The 23,774-nt window shown below is 50.7% G+C and overlaps 1 protein-coding gene across 1 annotated transcript in view; it reads left to right on the top strand.

Moving 5' to 3' along the window:
* Positions 1–23,774, top strand: part of Sez6 (seizure related 6 homolog) — a 44,165-nt gene that overhangs the window by 6,641 nt on the left and 13,750 nt on the right. Inside the window, exons 2-3 of the mRNA XM_051179928.1 lie at positions 15,612–16,274; positions 16,699–16,832. Of these exons, the coding sequence (XP_051035885.1) occupies positions 15,612–16,274; positions 16,699–16,832 (797 nt within the window). The remainder of the gene's footprint in view (positions 1–15,611; positions 16,275–16,698; positions 16,833–23,774) is intronic.

Genomic DNA, 23,774 nt, shown 5'->3' with positions numbered 1-23,774 from the left:
GGTCTGGGTGTCCCTGTAATTTTCAACATACAGATATAGTACAGGGTCCCACCTGCTTGTCACCAAGCCAAATACATTGCATAATCCAAGTGGTGGATCTCCACCCCCAAAGTGCATCCCCAAAGGCTTAACCAGAATTGTCATAGCCTGGCAGTAACCTCATCATGTCCTTCAGAGGTCCCTCCACCTCTTTTATTCCCTCCACAAAGGGTCTTCCCTTTACAACCAAGCCCCTCCCTGCCACCAGTCAGAGAGGGTGGAATTTAAAGACCCTTATTAGAAAGCCCCCAAACCACTGAGTACCCTACATCTTATTTCTACATGCTGTTTTCCTCCTTCTCTCCCCATTCTCAGCCCAGACTCAGCTACACAGCCTCCCCTTCTTCCAGCTCCCTCCTCCCTCTCAGCTCTGCAGCCGGATCACCAGCTTCTTTGTCCCTCAAGCAGCCACCTGCTGAGTGTCTGGCCAGGGTCCCACAAGCCAGCAGGTGCCTACAGAGTCCCCAGAGCCTGGGGAGCGGGAGAATCAGGCAGTGTGGAGAGCCTTACTGCATCTCAGGAAAAATTCAAACAACACAGAGCTAACCAGAGAGCCAGGACTCAGGTTTAAACCTTGCGCTGGCTCTAGGTGTTTGGGTGACCTTGGGTAAATCATGTCACCTCCCTGTGCCAATGGGAGTTCATGGCACCAGATTCTATACCTCTTCTGTAGACAGCATAGAATCAAAGAAAATCAGAGAGGGTAGAGGGACTGGGAAGGAACTACCTCCAACAGCCAGAGAAATACAAGGCACCAAGACAGGGCCTCTTTGTCAGGCAGTCCTGGAGGACCTGGACCTGATGGCCAGGAACCCTAGGTCAGGGCTGGGCTATTGAGTCAGGGGTGAGCCTTAGCCCAACAAGGTCTTCCAGCAAGATGAGACTAACACAGAGAAACAGAGCCTGGGTTTATGGACCTTTAAGGGTCTTCACCTGGCACACTGCTCTGCTGACATTTCTGTAGACATTATTTATATCCAGTCAGGAGATATGCTGGTGATTTGAAACATCTGGTCCAACAGCTGGCAGTCCCTGTCTTATCAAGACACCTTATTTTGTGGCTGGCTAAAGAAACGGGAGGAAAGTCACATTTTGAGGATCAAAGTACCCCTGATACCTCCATGCAAAAGTGTGAAGGGGTATCCAGTAAGGCATGCAGAAGTCAGCTCGCTCACTGGCACATTTATTTACCCAGATTCCTTTCTCCTCCTTTCTACACTGCCCACTCAATACCCATCTTATAGCAGAGCCTACTGTCTACTCACCTTTCTCCCATCCCTCTCTGCCTATAGCCCAGGCTAAGAAGGCCCGTTATTCAGGTCAAGATAGTATTCATGAGGCCTCAACCGCTGGCTGGTCCTAAGGCTGAGGCTGCTGTACCTGTAGCCTCATACTGACTCCGGCACTTCCTTGGCCTTCCCTGCCCTGGGCTTCAAGCAATAGAAACTGGAACAGAGAGGGGGAGAAAGTTTAGCTTTCTCAATTAGAGGCATCCATCCACCCAGCTCAGCAGAGTCCTTGGAGGTCAAAACAAGGTTGGGGAAAGAGAATGGAGGTGGGGGATTGAGCAGCCAGCAACCCGAAGATTCTGGGGGCTGGGGGGAGCAACCTAGACATGCAGGTAGCCTTGGCTGTCATGCTTGCCTGGCTTGTCCATTTATTCCTGGGTGTCAGTGCCCTGCCTCTGCATTCTGGGGAAGTGGCCTATGGAATAAGTAGACCACACCTCACCTTGTCTTCCCTTTCCCACTGACCCACTCCATTCACTTTCTCCTCCAGCTTGGGCTCCACTGACCCTCTCAAGGAAACTAGAGAAGATGCCGCTTGCTATTTTTAGCAACTTGCACCTCCTCTCTCCCTTCCTGAAGATTTCTGTAGAAGTGGAGAGACAGGGCAAGCTTGGGGAGCCTCACAAACTGGGGTACTCAGAAGTTGAGGCCCCTTCCTTCACTCCCACAAAGTGGCAAAGCACCCCTCACCCCCTGCCCCTCAGTGCTTCACTGGACAGCGAGTTCACAGGTTGCAAGTGGCACCTGCTGGAAAAAGGCCCCAGGCTACTCTCCTGCTCCCCGCCCTCACCTCACCAAGTCCCCAAACACAGGGCTTAACTCTCCCTTCCAAATGACTTTTTTCTAGGTCATTTGGAACTAAGGTAGAGCTCCTGGCATTCCCCCACAGAAGCTGGAAAAGATGGGTAGGGGTATTGAAGGGTCAAGAAGCAGAGAGAAGGGAGGGAGGCATGCCCAACGAAGCTACCCATCCAAAGGCCTCTGATATGGTCCTTGCACTTCCTAGAGGGTGTCGGGCCCAAGCAAAGTCTCAATTCTACCCAAAGGCCACCATCAAATCATTATCTCCAGTCCCAGCAGGAACAAGCATTCACCCCATCACTACTCCCACTGGCCCTGGAAACTAGTCTCAGCGGGGAGAGCACAGAGCAAAATGGTTTCAGGAGCTGAACCAATGACCCAAAAGGGAAGCAGCCCTAGCTCCCTCACAGAAGTCCCACCTCCTGGCACAGCCCGACTTAGCTCTCAAAGACCTTTTCTTCCTGCATCTGTCCTTCTGCCTTGATCTCAGACTCCTAAGCCTGCCTCCCAGCTACACCAGCTGCCATAGATGGGCTCTCTATCTGGGACTCCTCACCTGTAGGATGGAAGACAATCATCAGACCGTACAAGTGAGCAGCGACTCAGAATGAGAACACAGCACCTGCTGAGCCCTGCTCAGAACCTAGGCTCTCAGGGTCTTCCAGCCCCACCTGAGCACCCACATACACATGTATGCATACATGTACACAAACATGCCACAGGCCCACACACGTATACATGTGTACCCACTCACATATACACATTTGCCCATACACATGCATGCTTACATGTATACACACATAACATGCACACATAGATACTCTCATGATGGGCACACATGGCCTAACTCCAATGCTCCGCAAACTGTGACCGAGCAATAGCTATAAAGAGATGGGCTCCAGAGCATACAGAAGGAAAATAGTAACAGTATAATCCCCCCACTCTGCCCACCGGGAGGCTCCATCAGCTCCTAGAGTTTGCCATCAAATAAGAGAGAAGTTGTATCTGCCCCTTCCACCTGAAGACCTCTTAAGAAATCAAGTGCAGAGAAGGTAGGTCAAGCCCAAAGTCACACAGCCCATTGGTGGTAGAAGTCTCCTACATTGGAGCCAGGGCTTTGATAAGGCCTCCACAGCTAAGAGCAGACACCCTAGTGACCATCAGACAGTGAAGGAGCTGGAGTCCTGCTCAGTGGTGAGAACCAGGGTCTCCTGGGGTTCTGAGCACAGGACCCTTTCTTCCTTGATTGCATTTCCTGAATCGGTATTCCTCCAGATGCAGCAGACAGAAAGCACCTCGGAATGAAGATGACAAAGTTAGGGAGGTGAGTGGCCCTCATGCACAAAATAAGTCCCTTCATTGGAGCCAAAGCTCATGGACTCTTAGGAGTACACCCACTAACGATCCTTCCCAGAGGTGGGCAAAAGTGCTGGGATTGGCCTCAGAGGAGCTGGCCTTTGAATATTGGGGTAGTGCTGGAAGGGGCAGCAGCCTAGGGACGCTGGTCTGGGGCCCAGGAAGGTAGCTGCTCTCCAGCCCTGTCACCTTATGGCTCTGTCCCGCTGGGTTTGTGGCTATATGGGACTATCCATGGTTAGTGTCTAGAGTTTGGAAGAGGGAAGAAGATGGAGAGAATGGCTGTTCCTCCCTCCCCTGATCATCACCTGTCCCCTAGCTTTGTCGTTGGACTGGCTGCAATGGTCCAGCTATTGGCTCTAGGGAGAGAGAACATAGTTCCTTCCTCTGCAGAATCCCTGTCCAGGCTGGCATTTCCAAGGTTTGTCATTCAGAGATATATAGCCTTTGCTGCTGAGGTTGCTAATGATTGGGCTGGCTCTGGAGGAGGGCTGTGGCTTGAGCAACCAGCTCAGGCCATGCTCTTCTGTCCCTCTGCTCTATACGTCTGCCTAGGGACCAGGAGATAGCCCCCTCTGTTAACTAAGCTCCTAGGAAGAAGAAGGGGCTTGGGGTGACAGATGGACAGAAGAGCTGATGGACAGAAACCCCACCATAAAGAAGGGGAGCCTTGCTGGGCAGTGGTGGCGCACACCTTTAATCTCAGCACTTGGGAGGCAGAGGCAGATGGATCTCTGCGAGTTTGAGGCCAGCCTGGTCTACAGAGTGAGTGCCAGGATAAGCTCCAAAGCTACACAGAGAAACCCTGTCTTGAAAAACAAAAAACAGAGAGAGAGAGAGAGAGAGAGAGAGAGAGAGAGAGAGAGAGAGAGAGAAGAAAAAGAAAGGAAGGAAGCCTCAGTGCTACCTAGACCCTTTGTTTGCTACAGGCCAGTCAAGGTGAGGAATAGTAGATTAGACTGGCAAGGGTAACAAGATGGGGTTCCTCCCATTGCTTTCATCCTGTCCCAAGGGCAGGAGCCAATTCTACAGCCCCTACTTCTCAGGGCAGTGCTCTAAGGCCCTGGCCCCAGGAGTCATTAGTGGCCAGGCAGGGCTCTGGCCCCTCGGCCCCCAGGGCCAGCAGGCAGACAGGAAGGGAGAATAGAAGGCCATGGGGGAAGGTGTAGAACGCAGCAGGTGACGCTGTAGCAGAGGCCTCATTAATCACCTCTCCAGCCCCCAGCTCTGCAGTGGCGAGACCATATTAGATTTTAAATTGGAAAACGGAGAACGTGGCAGTTAACAGGGAGCTCCTTCCAGCCTCACAGAAGGGAAGGGACAGTGAAAAGGGCTAGCCTGACTGCAACCCAGAGCAGTTCCCTTTCTCTCCCTACCCCTCACAGTCTGGGGAGCTCTGGGAAAGGTCAGGTTAGGGTCCAAGGAGGGGACAGTTAAAATAGGGGGCCACAGAAGCCTTTGTGGGGAACATTGTGCCCTTACGTTGGGTCCTAGGGTGTTTCTGGGCTTACAGTTCTAGGCTGTGATAGTTATAAGCAAGAGCAAATGGCAATGACTCGTGGCCCATGCCTGTATTTGGACTTACACACACACAGAGAGAGATATATACACACACATACACACAGAGAGAAAGACACACACACATAGAGACACACACGTACACACAGACATGTAAACACACATATACAGACATACACAGAGAGACACACACAGAGAGACACCTACACACAGACACAGACGCACGCACGCGCACACACACACACACACACACACACACACACACACACACACACACAAACAACAAAGCAGCAACCAATGCAAAAGCAGCATTGATCCCAGGCTGGGAAACAGGCAGATCCTGATGGCTATTTTCCCTTCAAAAGAACTAGGATGGCCCATATTGCTTCTCAACCTCAAATTCTTCACATGAAAAGTGTAGAATACTGAGTCCAAGCACAAAGAGCAGCCAACAGTTCTGAAGAGAGATGGCTCTTGTGGAGGTTGTGACTGGCTCACAGGGATGCTCAGTAGATATGAGTGCCCTACTCTAGCCCGTGGCTGGGCAGCTGCTCCAGGACTGCCCTGGAGTGCTCTGCCCTCTGCTACTGCCTGGGCAGTGAGACAGGAAGGGAAAGCAGGACAGGCATTCCCGTGAAACACACACATGCCTGGGCCCACCTTGGATGTGATCACAAAAGGCCAAGTGTTCCTCCCATAAAGTCAAAATCCTCTTAAACCGCCTCTGTTCCAGCCCTCAAAATTGCCCATCGAACACCCAACAACCTGGGCTCAAGAAATGGCTCAGGCTGGCTGCCTTTACGAGGATTCAGGTTCAGATCTCAGCACCCACGTAGTGGCTCACAACCGTCTGTAATTCCAGTTGCAGGAGATCTGATGCCCTCTTCTGGACTCTGAGAACACTAGGCAGGTGGGTGGTGCATATATATGCCTGTGCCTGTAGACAAAATACTAGTACTCATAAAATAAGATAAATGAATCTTAAAAAAAAAAAAAAAAAGGCACTTAACACCCTACAGAATACTGGCCACAGCTGGGAAGCAAACACCACCATTAGAGAACTGAGGAGGTGATAGGCCCAGCCCTCCTGTGGCCTTCATGAACGTCCTAAAGAAGTCCCTAGGCAATTTGTCATCTTCCTTACCCAACCTGAGCCCTCAGCTCTCCAGCCTCCCAAACTTTTTCGTTTTCCTTTTTTACAGTTTTATCTAGTATGTATACATTGTTCTGCCTGCATGTGTGTCTGCACACCAGGAGAGGGCACCAGATCTCCTTATAGATGGCTTGTGAGCCACCACATGATTGCTGGGAATTGAACTCAGAACCTCTGGAAGAGGCCTTGCTCTTAACCTCGGAGCCCTCTCTGCAGCCCTTTGCAGTCTCTCCAATCTTACTGTCTCAGGTTCTTCCCCCCGAGAGGTAATGAATACTGTGGATTGGGAGGCCAGATCCAGATTATGGACCTTACCTTTTTTTTTTTTTTTTTTTTTTTTTTTTTTTTTGTAAGTAGTAGTCTGTAACATGAAATTAAGTTAAAATGCACTACCTCATCCTCACTAGCCACATTCAGGATGGTTCAAAGCCTCATGTGAGTATGGCTAACTTTTGTTTTTAACCTTTTGCAATGCTAGGAATCAAAGCCAGACCCTGTGCATATTAGGCAAGCAATTTACTTCTAAGCTGAGCCACTGCTCCCTGACAACTGTAATGAGCACACAGACATAAAACATTTCCGTGAGGCTTGGAGACATAGCTCAGCACTTGCTGCTGTCACAAACCCCAGTTAGGTTTCCATCATCTACATGGCAGCCAACAAGGACCTACTATTCCAGTTCCGGAGGACCTGATGTCTTCTTCTGGCCCCTATGAGCATTGCACACATGTGTTACACATGCATACAAGCAGGCAAACACAGATATACACAAAATAAAAATAAATAATTTTTTTAATCTTTAAAACAGGGTCTGGAGCAATGATTCAGTGGTTAAGAGCACTGGCTGCTCTTCCAGAGAGCTCAGGTTTGATTCCCAGAACCCACATAGTGGCTCAAAACCATCTATAATTCCAGTCCTAGGGGATCAGACACCATCCTCTGACCTCTATAGGCACCAGCTACACACATGGGGCACAGACATACATGCAGACAACATACTTCTGGTATGTGAGAGCAGACAGCACCCCTACACCCTCCCCCACTTTATTGATGGGAATTGAAGGCTTGGATTGGAGAAGCGGCTTGGACAACAGCACCAGGCTGCATCTGTCAGAGGCAAAACCTGGGGAGGTGGCCTGATTCCTGGGTTGGTCCACTGTCTCCACACCTGCTCCCTCCACCTGGCAATAAGACTCCAACCTAGCCTTCTCCCTCCTTCTCCCTCCTTCTCCCTCCTTCCCCTTCATCCCCCACCCCTTCCTCTCTTCTATCTCTGTTCCTGGTGAGCCAACACCAACACCTATCCCTCCCTTTGTTCCCTTCCCCCAATAAACTCCACATGGAAAAAAAAAGACTTCAACCTAAAGACATTAAAGGATGTTGGGGTGGTAGCTGCCTCTAGTCACTTAGGAGGCAATGAGTGCTCTGTCCCTGGAGGTATGATCAGGAATGGTAGATACTGGAGGACTCCCTCTTTGGGCCAGTTGGGACAGGTGCCTTCCTAGCCACAACACTAAATCTGGCCCTACCTGGCTTGCTGTGGGGAAACCTTCTGCACTGTTTCCTCCTGGGCAAACGAAGGAGGGGTGAGATGCTCACAGAGGTGATAAGAACTCAAGGTCTGGAAACCAATCATTTCTGCACACAGAATCTACCTGAAAGGAGGCATCCCTGCTCATATTTGAAGTCTGGATTCCATTGAATTAATGGCTGAGCAAGAAGGAAGATGATGACAAAGTGTGACAGGAAAGTTGGTGATAGGCAAAGAAGGTAGATGTGGATGGGGGACCTGCTAACTCCTGCTAGCAGATACTCCCCACCAGTTGCCAAAGGCAGTTACCCAGCTTTTTTCTGCTGGTCCCACCCCTACCCTCATCATGCTGGTCAAGGGCCAGACTTTGGGGAGCAGAGTGGATATTGACTGGGTAGACAAGTAGGCCTGGGCTTAGGAACTGTGCTCTGAGACTACCCTTCACCAAGCCCAGCATCAGGGGCCAACATTTGTGGGCAGAGTCATATGGGAAGAAAAACATATGGTACTGTATCCTTGCCACAGTGCAAACTATTCATGTGCTCAGGACCCACTAAGAAGCATCCCAGGAGATGAAAGGACAGCCAGGCAGCAATGGCCATACAGAGGAGAGACAGGAGCAGAGCATGGTCGTGCATGCCTTTTAATCCCAGTACTAGGGAGGCAGAGGCACCATGATCTCTGAGTTCGAGGCCAGCCTGGTCTATAGAGCAAGTTGCAGGACAGCCTGGACTACACAGAGAAAACCTGCCTTGAAAAACAAAACAAACAGAGAGGAGACAGGAATTGGACCTAGAAGGATGGGGGCGTTGTGAAGAGACAAAAGGGTAGAGAAAGCAGGACAAGAGGATGGATGGGATGAGCAAAGGGGGTGTTATGGAAGGTACAAAAACTCTTCCTAACTTAAAACCCTTGCCCTCCGGGACACCACCAAGCCTCCCGTCACAACAAGCTGCCAGATTCCCCACACAGATGCCCTAGTATAACAGCACCCAGACAGGAGGGGGCAAAGGAGACCCACTGAGAGCAGCCAGCAGAGCTAGGCTGTGGGTTCTAATCCTAGGTCTCTGTGTAATGATGAATGAATTACTTAACCACCCCAGGCCCCCAGAGTGTCCATCTCTTGGGATGTTGACACAAACTTCCCTAGACTGAGGAGGTAGAGGGTGCCGAGAGCCCAGTCCTCATACAGTAAACACTGAGGTAGGCAGTGGATGACAGCTGTTATTTTCTCAGCTGTTGGCCCTAGACCACAGCAGGAAGTAGGTGAACATTCTGGCTCTTGAATAGCTTTTAGATAACTGTGGAAAACCCATCTCCCAGCTCTGGGCCTCAGTTTCCCCATAAATAGTAGTGGCTATATTGTCTTTCCTGTCACTGTGAGCAGACACACACATTGAATCTGATCAAAGACTGCATCCTATTGGGTAGTATGGTTACATGAGTATGGGAATCAGAAGTTTCTAGAACTGATCTTCAGGGCCCTGTGGCCCAGCCAGCTTCTACCTGGTACCTCAGTACAGAGATAGAGCTGGGCCACTATCCTGTCAGTATGGTGACCAGACTCATACCTAGGGACACCCAGGCACTCTAACACACAGGGCCCCCTTCCTTCCCTCAGGCTATGGGATAATAGGGGTCTTCAGGGCCAGGCCTTTACTAATCCCCCATTAAAACTTGAAAGGGGCCAGGAAACCTCCAGAATAAACTCATTAATTTTTATGGGATAATAAATGGATCCCATTAAATTCTCATTCTTCCAATGCTGGGCCAGCTTAACCTTTAGAACTCAGAGGAGTGGACTTCCTGCCCATTGCATCCCCCAGGCTCTCCTGGACCCCCATGTTGCCATACTCCCTCTCTCTTTCAAGCTGAGAATTGGTTCTACGCTTTGGTAGAATTCATCCGAACGCATCCCAGAACCATAGGGCCTCTCTCCATACTGGACATAAATATCTTAGGCTTTCTGTCTCTGAGACATGAGCCCTGGTCATGGCTGGGCCTGTCCCCACACTGGCTGGGCTTTGAAGTGACAGACAACCCCACTCTTGCAGAAGCTGGGGCTGGCAGGTGGAAGCTGGGACTCAGGAGAGTGCTACCAGAGCTCAGATCTTCCCTTCACATGCTAGCAAGGTGCGGCTTTGGAATTCGAGCCCAAGGCTTCTTCTGTGTGGTCCAGAACGATCCACAGATGCAGTGGTACTGAGGGGGAAGTCCTGAGGCTGCACAGAAGTCCTCCGCGAAGAGACACACTGTGTAGTGCCTCCAGTTTCACTGCCCACCAGCCTTGTGGTCCTAAGCCTCAGTTTACCTATCTGTAAGACAGACCATAAGATTTATCTAGCAGAAGGTAGAGAGGGCTCCAGTCTTCCATCCTGACCCAGACCTGCCAGGTGTGGGACACATGGGCCTCATCTGTACCCCCACCCCTCAGGGCTGTACAGGGGAAAAACAGGACAGGGAACCACTGGCTGGCGGTGCTGGAGGGGTGGGACTTCTACTCCTAAGCGAGGCCACAGGGGTGGGGGGAGGTACAGGAGGCGGAGCGGGAGAGAATCCACTGGGGAGGCATCCTGAATGGCTCATTAGTGCCGATGAAAGCCTTTTTTCATTTCGTCTAAATACTTTAAACAGGGCTCCCTCCGATGTCTATTTGCATAGCTTAAGAGCTAATGTGGGGGGAGGGCCCAGGCGGCAGCGCCCTGGCTGGGGGTTGCTGGGACACACTAGAGGGCCTCCAACCCTGCAGTAGAGGACTGTCCAAGCCAGAGGATGGTGTTTCCCAGACCCAGATGGTTAGAGGGGCAGCCCCAGCTCAATGGCGCTCTGCAGGGAATGGCGGGAATTCTTCCCCATGTCCAGACACCAGGTGAACTGAGCAAGTGTGGATCATGGAAGTTTATCTAGTTGTACTGGCCTTGAGGTAACTGCTGTCTTCAGGGCTGATGCAGAACTATCCTCGTTTTTTTTATGGATGGCATGTCCCGTGGCCATACATATTGTCACCCAACAGAGATTGTAGTTCCACAAAGAGGAGAGACCTCACCTTTAGCTAAATCCTCCCTGTCCTAGTGGACTGCTTCCCTATTGCCTCTATCTCAGACCCCAGGTCATTGCTGTCTAGAACATCCAGAGGAAACCAACTTTCTTTTTCTTTTCATTTATTTATTTGCTTGTTTGTTTTTAGGCGGGTCTCACTTTGTACCCCTGGCTGGTCTGGAACTTGCTATGTAGACCGGGCTAGCCTCAAACTTACAGAACATCTGCCTGCCTCTGCCTCCCTGGTGCTGGGGTTAAAGGTGTATGATAGTCTACCTGCACGCAAAGATGACTTTGAAGTGGCAGAGCTGACCTGGAACCCAGGTCTCTGTGCTTGTCCTCTAGCGCTGTTGAGTCATGTTGGGTTCCAGGCTCGGATGTGCCTGGGAATGGAGGGGAGACTCTCTGGGTTTCAGCCAAGACACCTTCCCCAGGGCCAGGATCAATCCAACCTGTAGAGACCTTGGATGGATGGATCCCTTTCTATCTGTTCACTTGTGGCTTCTTCATAGACAAGAGTGTTCCTTGCTGCTAGCTTCATTCTTCCCTGCTGCAAGCCAGCATGGTCTGGGATGACGGGGGAGAGGGGGTCATCCCTGTGGCTCCTCCCTCCTGGTTCTCCCACAGCCATTTTGAAAGCTGTAGAGATCAGGACTACTCTCCTAGCCTTCTCAGAGCTGACAAAATTCTGTATGAACTGAAAGCTGACCCTTCCTTGGAAATTAAGGATCTAGGGAGCCCAGTGGGCCACAAGCAGAGTGTGCATCATCTTTTCAGTGATGTGGTTTGATGAGTCACACAATCAATAGTGAGCTAGACAATCACAGATTGACTCTCAGCTCCAGCACTGGGCAAGGCAAAGACTTGCCCAGCCTTAGGCTTTAAGTAACACATGAGGAAGATTCCTCTATCACCGAGTTGCTGTGTCAATTAACTAAGGCAAGCTTGCTGGGAATGCTGTCACTTGCCTATAATCCTGGCATTTGGAAGGTAGAGACAAGAGGATCCATGAGCTGAACACCACCTTTGGCTATGTAGCAAGTACAAGCCCAGTCTGAGTTGCAAGAGACCCCGTCTTAAAAAAATAAACAAGAAAAAAAAAAAAAAACAGAACAAACAACAACAAAAAACAAAAACCACAGCCCTTGGAAGGCTAAGGCAGGAGGACAGAAAGCTTAAAGCCATGTTGGGCAATATGGGAAAATTTAATAATAACAATAGTAATAGTAAATGACACAAGGTCTTGCAGGGGAGTGATTAGCAGTCTGGACCTTTAGCACCTCCTTCTGCTGGTCCCTGTATCACACTCTGCCCTTGAGTTAGCCCCAGATTAAATTCAGCCCTGCAAAGAGAAGCCCATGACCTCCACACCAAAACACGTGGGACCCAGGGACATGTCACAGGCCCTCGGGCCTCCAAGAGCCAACCAGGGTATCTGGAGATACCTCCTGCAGAAATGGCTTATCTCCCAGAGATTATCTTACCCTCGCTGACAGTGGGTGGCTCCCGCAGGGAACAAGTGGCAGCCGATTTGGGAATCAATTTGCTCGTTTGATATGCTATCTCGATTTCATTTAACCAAGTGCTTCGGTCCCCCTAGATAACACAATCAGCTCAATCGACAGTGACGGGAGGTGCCCATTAGCTCCACTCCATTGCCCAGCACCCACCTGACTGCTGGCAGGACAGCTGTGCCAGCTATGGTCATTCCTGAGGCAGAGGCTCTCTGTGTGCTCGCTCTCTTTCAGGGTACCCACAGGTGCCCACCCTGACAGCCACAGGACGTGCACCCCTGGAAAATAGAGCTGGAACAATAGGGAGCTCCAGGGGTTCCCGCCTGTGTGTCGTGCTAAGAATAGGCACTGCTTGCCTGGCAAAGACAGAGGACATCTGGGGTGGTGGGGAAGAAATTAGCCTCGTCCTGGCATGTCACACACACTACCTCAATACCTCCCCTCCACGTCACTGATTTAGATGAAAGACACCCAGCACTGTCAGACCATCTGCTCTGGGGGATAGGAGCCTGGCTGGGTATCTAGTTTGGACACTGTGATATCAGTGCTTGGCACAAATGCCAGGACACAGATGGGCTGCTTTAGTGGGCATCGCAGGATGCTGCATTTGGTTCAGGTTTCTCAACGCTTTGGATGGCCTGAACCCTGCGACCCAGAAGAATGGAGAGCCCTCCAAACTAAAACCTGCCTTTCCTACCTCAATCTTCTCCCTCCTCCCATTTGTCTGACACATCAGAGCTGCGATGGATGGTCTCCTGAACAGAATGTAACCCATCTGCCATTTCTTCATGCCTGCCAATCCATGGGGTGGGTGTGAGCCTGTGGAATGACGGCCCCACCAGCAGACTCGTAGAGGGACCGGCCTCCCTGCAAACTCTGCTGTCTCACTCTTGTTGTACTTCATTTCCAGATCCTCGAAGCAGCCATTTTGAGAGCTGTAGAGATTGGAAACACCGCCCCTGTCTCCATTCCCTGCCCCCCCCCGCCCCCGACTTCTCAGAGCTGACCAAATTCTGTATGAACTGAATGTGGAACCAGAATCCGCTGACCTTTTCTTGGCAGTTAAGGATCTAGAGAGTCTAGTGTGCCACAAGCAGAATGTGCGTCATCTCTAGTGATGTGGCTAGATGAGTCAATGTAATCAATAGCAGAGCAATCTATAATGCTGACCAGAAATAAGTTTTGTTTTCTGTAGCCTGATTGGTTGGTAATGGCTGCTTAGATAACTATTGAGAAGGATTCTGAAGTCTCATGTGTTCTTAGCAAGAAATTATCAAAATTGATCAGGGACATATGCCATGAATGGAGGGGTAGCATCACATTCTGTTTAAGATGGAGCCTAGTATCCTGAGAGATGAAAAGACATGGGTGTGGCCAGGCAGTGGTGGCGCACACTTTTAATCCCAGCAGAGGCAGAGGCAGGTGGATCTCTGTGAGTTCAAGGCCAGTCTGGTCTACAAAGAGAGTTCCAGGACAGTCTCCAAAGCTATAGAGAAACACTGTCTCTTAAAAAAAGGGGTGGGGTGGTAGTGATAATGCATGGGTGCATGCCTGGTATTCAATTCTCAAGTGCTGTGAGTTTCAGGCCAGTGTGAAGCCCAAGGAGTGAGACTGTATCTCAAAACAAAAGAAAGAGAAAATTCAATGAGACATATCAAGTGGGAAAAGGAAATAGCATTTCCTCAATCAATCCTAAAAACGAAGCTCCACTTTACAGATAGGAATCCAAGGTTTAATGGATGCAGGTTCCTTACCCAGACCACATAGCCCCATAGAGATGGACCTGAGATCCAAAGTCCCATCTGCTCCAGAACTCGGGCCTCCCATTCTATTATTACTGCTCTAGAAGGACCATAAAAATCAGGAAAGGAAGCCAGGGTGTGGTGCACACCTTTCATGCCAGCACTCACGAGGCAGAGGCAGGTGGATCCCTGTGAGTAAGAAGAGGCTAGAACAGAGTGAGTTCTAGGACAACCAGAACTACTTAGAGAAACCCTGTTTATAATAATGATAATAATAATCAGGAAACGGAGGACAGAAACCATTCCCTGAGACATTAGAGAACTGGATTCCATGGGGGGCCAAGCAAAGTAGCAAGCATGAAAAGATCTAAAATAAGATTCCAAATATGTGATACATTTCCCGAAACAAATGGCCAGCAGTTTCTCTGGGAATAGGACATGAATTTGAATGTTTTGTAATTTCAGCCAGAAAAGTCACTGTTGTGAAGGACATCACTCTTGTTAAAATCCTTGCTTCTCCCACTTTACAGGTTATATGACTCTGAACAAAGCACTTCCGTATGTGTGGGGTCTCTCTATGTAGTCCTGGCTATCCTACTCATTATATAGACCAGGCTTGCCCTAAATCCTTTGTCCCCTGTATGCTTGAACCAACAGTGCCCCTACATATGTTTTTCTTTCTTTCTTTCTTATTTTTTTTTTTTTTTTCAGTATAGGGTTTTTCTGTGTAACTAACCTGACTGTCCTGGAACTCACTCTGTAGACCAAGCTGGCCTTGAACCCACAGAGATCTGCCTGCCTCTGCCTTCTGAGTGCTGGGATTAAAGGGTCAAAGACATGGACCAGCACAGCTCACCCACCTCTGAGCCAGTGCTTCGATCCCAGCACTCAGGAGGCAGAGGCAGGAAGATCTCTGTGAGTTTGAGGCCAGCCTAGTCTACTGAGCAAGTTCCAGGACAGGCTCCAAAGCTACACAGAGAAACCCTGTCTCAAAAAAGAAAAATCAAAACCAAACCAACAAACAAAACTAAAAAGACAGCGCCTCCTGTCCTAGGCTGGCCTCAAACTCATTATGTAATTGAAACTGACCTTGAATTTCTGGTCTTCCTTCTGGGATTGCAGGTGTGAGCTATCACACTTGGTTTATACAGTGCTGGGATCGAACCCAGCACTTTATGCTTGTTAAGAAAGCCTTCTTCCAGCTGAGCCTCAGCCCCAGACCTAGCACTTGCTTTTCATGACTCTCTCCTCATTAGTAAAATAAGGTCTTTGAGGAAAATTAGGAATGGCAAATATATATTTGGCACATTCTGGCTTCCTAGCATTCTGTGTTGAGAAGGATTCTGAAGCTGAATCTGGAAACTGCAGGAAATAGTACAATGATCGATTTGTAATGTCTGTCTTGGTTGCTGGAGGAGAAAGAATAGCTCATGTGCCATTTTTGAAGTATGTGATATCACCTCGCTTCTAGCTCTAAAATTTTATGGCTCCATGATTCTCAACAGTGAGCACACTCACCAAGGCTCTCTGTCAAAACCAAGATGGATCTTCCCCTGCCTGTGCTGGGTGGGACGCTGTTCACTGTGGCGTAGCAGGAGAACCTCTGATCATTCATTATTATTATTTCAGGACTCTCCTCAGAGGCTCCCATCGTGGGGGAAGGTCAGGCCACAGGCATCAAGGAGATGGATGGGGAGCTGACCGCAGCCCCAACACCTGAGCAGCCAGACCGAGGCGTCCACTTCGTTACCACAGCTCCCACCCTCAAACTGCTCAACCACCACCCACTTCTGGAGGAATTCCTTCAAGAGGGAATAGAAAGGACTGAAGGAGCCCTGAGGCCGGCACTGCCCTTCCAGCCCGAATCACCTACACCCTCCACTCCAAGCCCCCTCCCGCGCCTGGCCAACCAGGACAACCGCCCGGTTTTTACCAGTCCGACGCCCGCTGTGGCTGCAGTACCCACTCAGCCCCACTCCAGGGAGAAGCCCTGGAACCCAGAGTCGGAGTCCCCTGAGCTTCCCATAACATCCCCTCTACCTCCAGGGCCTAGTATGGCAGTGCCCACCCTGCACCCAGAGGACAGACCCAGTACGACACCCACCAGCCGGACATGGACTCCGACCCAGGAGGGTCCTGGAGACATGGGCAGACCTTGGGTTCCAGAGGTCATGTCTCAGACCACAGGGCTTGGTATCGAGGGGACCATTGCCACTTCCACGGCTTCAGGGGATGACGAAGAGACCACCACCACCATCATTACCACTACCATCACCACAGTGCAGTCACCAGGTCAGCTACCTGCTGGCTGGCAGGGCTGAAAGTGAGGGTGGAGGGCACACCATGATCCCTAAATGCCTGTTTCTGACATTGCACCAATCTACCCTACCCTTTGCACCAAGGGTCATCTTATATAAAGTAGGTGGATTGGAACTGTATGATAGATCCAAGTTCTAATTCTTCCAACTCTAACACAACCCTAGGGGGTTTATTCAGTCTCTCTGAGTCTCAGATGTAAAGGAATGGTTAAGAAGCCTACCTCGGGCTGGAGAGATGGCTTAGCAGTTAAGAGCACTTGGGGTTCCTAGCACTGACATGGACACTAACAACCATCTGTAAATCTAGTTCCAGAAGATCTGATGCCCTCATCACACACACACTTCAGCTATAGCTGAACCTACCCCACCTTAGCTTCATGTCTCCTCCTGTCTCCCAGGCCCCTGTAGCTGGAATTTCTCAGGCCCAGAGGGCTCTCTGGATTCCCCCCCGGCCCCCAGCTCACCCTCTGATGTTGGCCTGGACTGTTTCTACTACATCTCTGTCTATCCTGGCTATGGAGTGGAGATCAAGGTGAGTGATCTGGATCCATCAAAAGTAAAGCTGCCCTTTTCCAGAAAGGGGCCTAGTATGGGGAGAGATGGAAATGCTTAGGGTCAGGTGGAGGGGATACCTATGGCTTGAGATAGACCAAAACCATGGTTGGATTCCGCCTTGTGCACCTGCAGCAATGCCTGGGAGAGCTCCAGGAAACAACAAGTGCGCTTAGCCTCTTCCTTAGGCTTGATAAATGGCTTAAGAGAACCTGAAGAGTAACTTAGCCTTGGGCAGTCAGGAGACTGGGTAAGTATGAGTTCTGCATCTGAAGCCACGTGGGAGTGGAGATAATACAGGACCACCTGTGAAGAAGTTGTAGCGCCTCATTCATGCACCTGTTTCTGTCTTCATTCCTGTCCATAAATACGTAGCAAGTGCTGGGTCCTGGGGAAGATGTGGGGAAGATTGACATGGCTATACCATGGTCAAATCTGTCCCTAGTCTCCTCACAGCTCATCCTTTCCTTGGGATTCAGAAGGCCCTGAAGTCCCAGACCTGAGCCTGAACATCTTCACCAAAGTTCTAAAGGCTTTTCAGCTTCTACAAGGCCAGACCTTTCCTTTTATGGCCCCAAACCTGCTTTTCATCCCATTACATCCAGGTCAGAACCCTGGAATAGGGCCACCATGATACTATGTGGACTTTTGTCTCCTGAGCAACTTAGGGCCCTCTTGGTATTTTTCTTAGTCCAACCAAACTCTTGTCATCACAACTGCCCTGGAAACCCTCATACTCCCCTGCTTCTCTTCCTCCATCACCCCAAACACTGTGGCCCACCAATCATCCTTCCCTGTGACTTAGTGGCCACCTCACATGTTCCCTGTTACCCTCCCCTCCCCATACGGCAGTCATTTTCTCAGATGAGAATATAACACTCTTGTCTCCTACCCTGCCCCAGTGGGCCTTGCATCTGGGCAGCCCTGGGCCCACCTTGGCTACTTCTTGTCTCATACCCAGCTCCCTCTTTGTTATGAACAGCCTGTAATTGATGGAATGGACTACAGCTTCTTCTCCCATGAGCCCCGGTGACACACACCTGTCAGTTCCTTTGACTGGACAAACGTAGGACCCCACATCTGGTATCGGTTTCTCTGGGCGTTCTTACCGTATCTCTTGCCATTCTCCTTCTATGCTCTGTTTGTAGCTGTCCACCCCCCTGGTTGGACTGTGAGATGCTAGAAGGGCACTTTGTAGTACAAGGGATCAGCATGAGTGTAGAGGAAAAAACACGGACATTTGACTGGCGTCTTAAAGAATGTTGAACTTGGAAAGGAAAGCATTTTACCTATCTGAGGGAAGTGGGCAGAGAGCCAGGAAGCCACAGGAAGGGAGGTCAGGGCCTGAAAAGCACCTCCATGCTCCCTACTCACCAACTCTGGACCTGCTTCCCACCTGTCCCAGCTCATACAGGCCCTGGATCTGGGCAGGCAGCCAGCACCTCCAGCTGTCCCCTCTGGGGCAGTCGGGTTCAGGTCTCAACCACGAAAGGGAGGCAGGGGCTCTCCTACTGGTATTAGCCTCCCCTCTTCTTTCTGTAAGGATTTATTCCTGTTCTACAGAGCTCCAGGCCCCTCATTCTGGGCTGACTAGAAGGGCAATTAGAAGCAGCCACCCCCCCCTCAAGCCATTAGCACTCAGCACCGCTTAATTAAGGTAATTAATGTAAAATCATCACCAAATGAGAGGTGGCACCGGCTGTGGCTCACAGGGTAGAAGGTGCCAGCTGCAGGTGTGAGGAAGGAGATGGGAGGGGGCAAATACCAGACTGGATACCCCACTGCAAACCTGGACTAGTTTTCCCTGTCCCTCAACTCTGCCACCCAATAAAATCTTACAGCCCTGGTCCCACCATCTTGGGGGGGGGCAAGATGTCCTGATGCCTCTGCCTGCACCTAACCTGGCCCTAGCCTAAGTCCAAGTCCCACCCTGGTTGCCCACTCCTCAGGCAGCCCTGGGTCTGGCACTGCCACACTTTTTCATCAGAATGCAGAAGCGGTTACCAGGCAACCTTGAGACGAAAGCCACAGCCCTGGACTGCCATCAGGAAACATGGCGTGTGCTGGCTCACCCTCCATCTCATCCCCATACAAGCAGAGTCCTTGAGGACTATGCAGCCTGAGACAGAATCTGAAGGGGGGGTGGGCACAGTGACCACAGCCAGATCACCACCTACTTTTTGGAAGGAACAAAAAAATGGAACAGCAGGAAATAAGGTTGGGGCTATTCCCGACTGTCTCCCTTAGATCTAGACCTCTCAGATACACTGCACAGGCCACTTAGGACCTGTAGAGTTACCGATGCTATAGGCCAATATACCCACTACATAACTGGGAAAACTGAGGCTTGGGCTAGGAAAGGTATTTGCCTAAGTTAATTGTTAAGCCTTTGGTTAACATGTTTGCTTCACAAAATTTGAACACCATGTCCTAGTCATCCCTGTTCGGGGGCGGGGGCGGTGGTGGAAATTATACGCAGTGACCATGGGATGCTCAGGGCAGGTGGGATTGGAACACAGGTGGAGTTCCAGGCTCTGGGGTCCTTCCTCAACCTGGAAGGGCTTTCTAGAACTAAACACACCCATTTGGAAGCCTGTAGGGTGACAGGCTAGCAGCCACTCACTGCCTGGGCTGAGGAGCAGGTGTGACAGGCTTGGCCCATGAAGGTTTCCCAGGGAAAACATTGTCATTGGTGGATGCAAGAGGGACAGGGATGGGACTCAACTGTGGGTGACCCCAGTGTGGACCAGGATCACCAGGGTGTGTGCCAGTTGGAGGTGGGCAAGGGAGGTGTGAGGAGCCAGGGAAAGGATTGCACTAAGTGCCCACAAAGCACACTCCTCACCAGGCCGCCAGGTCCCAGGCGCAGGCTGCCCTCTGATCTGCCCTTTGTTGTTTTGTTTAAGGTGCAGCCTGGGAATAACAGAATCTCTGAAAGTCTAGTTCTCCCAGTTTGGGCCACAAAAGGCCTCCCCGGTCTGTTCCACTCCATGCCTGCCCCTTTCTCCATGATGTTGTAGTTCTCCATGCCCTCTGAGGGTCTGATCTAAGAGGAGGCCAGGCCAGGTCCTCCATAGTCCCAGGAGTCGGACTTGCTACAGCTGGGCATTGGGCACTGAGCTGGGCTCTTTCCTGAAAGATCCAGAGAAATCCCTTAGGTCAGAGGACATGGGCCCTGTGACCCACATGGGTCCTGTGCCCTCCCTGGGTAGCCAGTCTCTCATGAGCCTGGTGCCTGCCTCTCACTCTATTTGGCATTCTAAGAGCCTTCCCGCTGCCAGCCTCCATCTTGGCTTGGCTGCTCTCTGTACCATCTGGAACCCAGGCACAGCTGCCCACCATCCCTGCCCTCATACCCAGGTGGCCCATTGGCATACAGCTTCCTCAGGCCAGCTGTCAGTTTGATGGGCAGATCACTCTACCCCACTGAGCCAGGTCAGGACCAGCTCTGATGAGAGCATCAGTGATGTGTGATGGGTTGGGATGGTGGTTCCAGGCAGTCTTTTATTTCCTGACTGTGGGAGGGCCCATCGTGAGGGCTGTGAGAGTAACTGGAAAGTCTGGCTCCATGGATTTAGGTCCTTCATCCCATCCCTAAAGCAGTCCCCTACCCCATTGCAACACACACACACAAGGTATAGAGAAGTTACCAGATCTCAAGGGACTGAGATCTGGCTCTGCCTTCTGTAGCCCAGCTCTTAGTGACTGGCTAAGTCCCTGACCTTCTCTGGGCCTCAGTATCTCCCTCCATAAAAGGTTAAACTAAATCAGTCCCTGCCACTGAGTCCCTCCGATTCAGGACACTCTTCCCTAAGCTCAGCTGCACAGTAGTCCCTTGGGCCTTGGCCTTGCTTCCTGGTAGCTATGAGATGCAGCCTTTGCTAGATGTGGGAGTGGCCAGAATCTGGGGGGGGGGGTGACACACAGGCTCACCCTGGTGTCCACTAAAAACAACGATAGCATCATCTTACTTGCCTAGGAGGGTCATACCGCTGCAATGTGTATATTGGTCAGATGCTACTAATTAGACATATGACCTTGGGACTGCAGAAGGCAACCTGAGCCCTCCTCCCTTTCATCCAGGAAGAACCATCCCCCCTCAAAATGACCACGTTTTCTCTTTGATCAACCCCCTGGTCTTCTACAGGCAGGGTAGTGCTAGACAGCCCAGAGTCCTATGGGAATTGTCCTCCAAGCTCTCTGCTTCTGGGCCCGCTGCCGGGCTCCTAGGGCCCCTCCTGTCACTGGATGGGGTGTGGGAAGACAGCTCTCATGAGCAGAGCTGACATTTCAATCTGCCTCCCCGACTCTTCAGATGCCTGCAAATTACATCAAGACTTCATCTCCCCCCTTGTCCAACACCCAGCCCTGTCTGGCCCCTGTCAGCCTGGCCCTCCAACAAGTGACAAATTACATTCCAGCTTCTGTAGCAGGCCTGCAAGTGGGTCCTCAAAACCCAGAGGATCAACACAGCACAGCTAGCCCAGGGCTGCCTGGGGAGCTTTATCCCAACCCTCACCCTCAGGCAGAGCTGGGAGCCAGAACCCCTGTCTGGGCCCAAAGAGGGGGTTGCAGAGAACTCAGCTCTAAATTTCCCAAGCTATACAGATTGCCAGAGAAGGGATGGCTCATGGGAACTCAAATCTCAACATCTTGAAAAGGCCAGGGCAGGCCAAGCCAAAATCCACCTCCCCGCTAAATCTAGTGCCCTGGAGCCTGGGAATAAAGATGTCTAGAAGTCTATTTCTGCAGGTGATACTCCCAGGAGACTGGGAGGGGAAAGACACTAACTTGTGCCTCCAGCAAAGCAAGACTCTGCTTCCTAATAGCTGTGTGCCCTTCTCAAAGTTCCTTAGCCTCTCTGAGCCTCTTTTACCACATTGACCACATTTACCACATTTACCAGTCATTGCTGGTGCATCTGCCGCCAGAACAAAATCAGGTGCAGGAAGTTAGAAGTCAAGTTGGATATATTAATCTGTGAGAAACTAGGGGGAGAAATGCCTCTTTGATTTCAATACCTCTGCCTCCTACACCCAGCTCTCTGCTCTTGGATGCATTCTGAGACCCACCTGCACCGTGCTGATCTGGGAACTGCCAAGCCCTCCCTCTCCCCTTGAGGATCCCTGCTGCCTGCATTCAGTACCACTTAAGGCAGAATCGTATGCTGCCTGGCATCTCTCGATAATTACAGATTCCACGTGTGTGAGGCTTGTTTTCCCAACTCTAGCATCACACAATCTCCAAGTTTGAAGGGACCTCATCCAGCCTCCGCCTGCTAGGGATTCCCTGAGGGATGTCCCCAACAGATGGTCAGGCAGCCACAACCTGAATGTGCCTGGGCGGGGAGCTCCTGGAAACTAGGAGGCGGTTTGCCCCAGTATCCTGCCTTGAGCCTTCTCTTCAACACCCCTACCTGATAGTTCCTCTCTGCCAGGGATGGAGCTTCTCCTCCCAGCTGCCTGCTGCCACCCCCCTCCCCTGCCCCGCTCCCTGTGGTCCCTAGAACAAGTCTATCCTCAGTCAAAATCAGAGCAGCCACTCTGAGCCGGGGGTAGCACCTGTGTCTTTGGACCTGACTGGACTCAACATGTCACGCTTGTCAGCTCACAGGGACAGGCCTTCAGAGGCCTGTACCTTCATTCTACCCCTCTGTGCTAAGTCTGGCCTAAGAAGAGGGCATCCCCAATGGGTCTTCAGTGTGTAGATGAAGAGAAGGTGGTCTGGTGGAAAGCCTGGAGAAGAGGGATTTACGGTTTGGTATGGGAAACAGGAAGGCCTGCCTCTCAAGGGAGGAAAAGGGAGAAAGGTAATTCCTGTGCTAATATCCAGAGAGATAGGAACCAGGGGAACTTTTGTAACTGCTCAACAGGGAACTGAGACTGGGAAAACTCTGGAGCTGATTGTTTGTGGGGAGTTTGAACCTTGTCCTCTGAACAACCTGAAGCCACCAATGGGGTTGGAGTGGGAGAGAGGCAAGGTCTGACCATTCTCAGAAAAAGTGAGCAAGAGGAAGAGAAGGAGGAGGAAGAGGAACCAGCTGAGATATTGGAAGATAAGATTCTTAGAAGGGTTTGGTGACTCACTGGGTGCCACTTAACCAGAGCAGGTGGTTCACTCTTGAAGGCCCAACATTTAAATCATTCGATCAGAGCAATGAGCTATAGAACTTAGAGTTTAGGGATCTGTTTCCATTGCTCGAGCACCTCATTCAGACCAGAGTGTGAGTTCATGCATCTGAAGTGGGGTCTAAGGGTTGCCCCGTTTCTTTTCTTTACCCTCCTTCCTCCTTAGGGGTTGGTGTTAAACTTGCTATGTAACCTTAAATTTCTGAACCACCTATATCCGCCTTCCATGTGCTGGGATTACCAGCATACACCACCACACACAGCTTACGTAGCATTCAGCGTTAAACCCCAGGCTGCTTGTACACTAAGCAAGCATCCTGCCAACTGAGCTACATTCCCAACCCATGTGATGTGGATGCTGCTGATCTAGGGGCCATATTTTGAGTAGTAAGCTCTTCCAGGCATGGTGCACTCAAGAGGCTGAGGCAGGAGGATCACGAATTTGAAGCTAGCCTGGAGCCACACAATGAAACTCTATTAAAAGTAATAAAAAATAAAATGAAGCCCAAATAGTGTACTTGTCCAGGAACACGGAGTGAAGATAAGTCCCTCTATTTCTAAGCTCCCAGTCCAGTGCTCTTTCTAGTAACCCATAGCATCTTTGTCCTCTAGTCAGAGTCTGTTGTCCTCTGATTCTTGAATGGAAGCTTGGCACTCGGAAGCATGCTCCGGCATTAAGGGTCTGAAGAACAGGGTGGCTCAAAGGGGCCTCTGCCAGTCAAATGACGCAATCAGAGTGGGTATCATGGCAAGAAGCAAGGCCAAGCTGAGGGGCCAGTAGGGGCCATGTTTGA

The sequence above is a fragment of the Phodopus roborovskii genome, unplaced genomic scaffold, assembly GCF_943737965.1.
Source record: "Phodopus roborovskii unplaced genomic scaffold, PHOROB, whole genome shotgun sequence".
NCBI lineage: Eukaryota > Metazoa > Chordata > Mammalia > Rodentia > Cricetidae > Phodopus > Phodopus roborovskii.
Note: the sequence above shows the minus strand (reverse complement) of the source record. Positions and strands in the feature narration are given on the sequence as shown.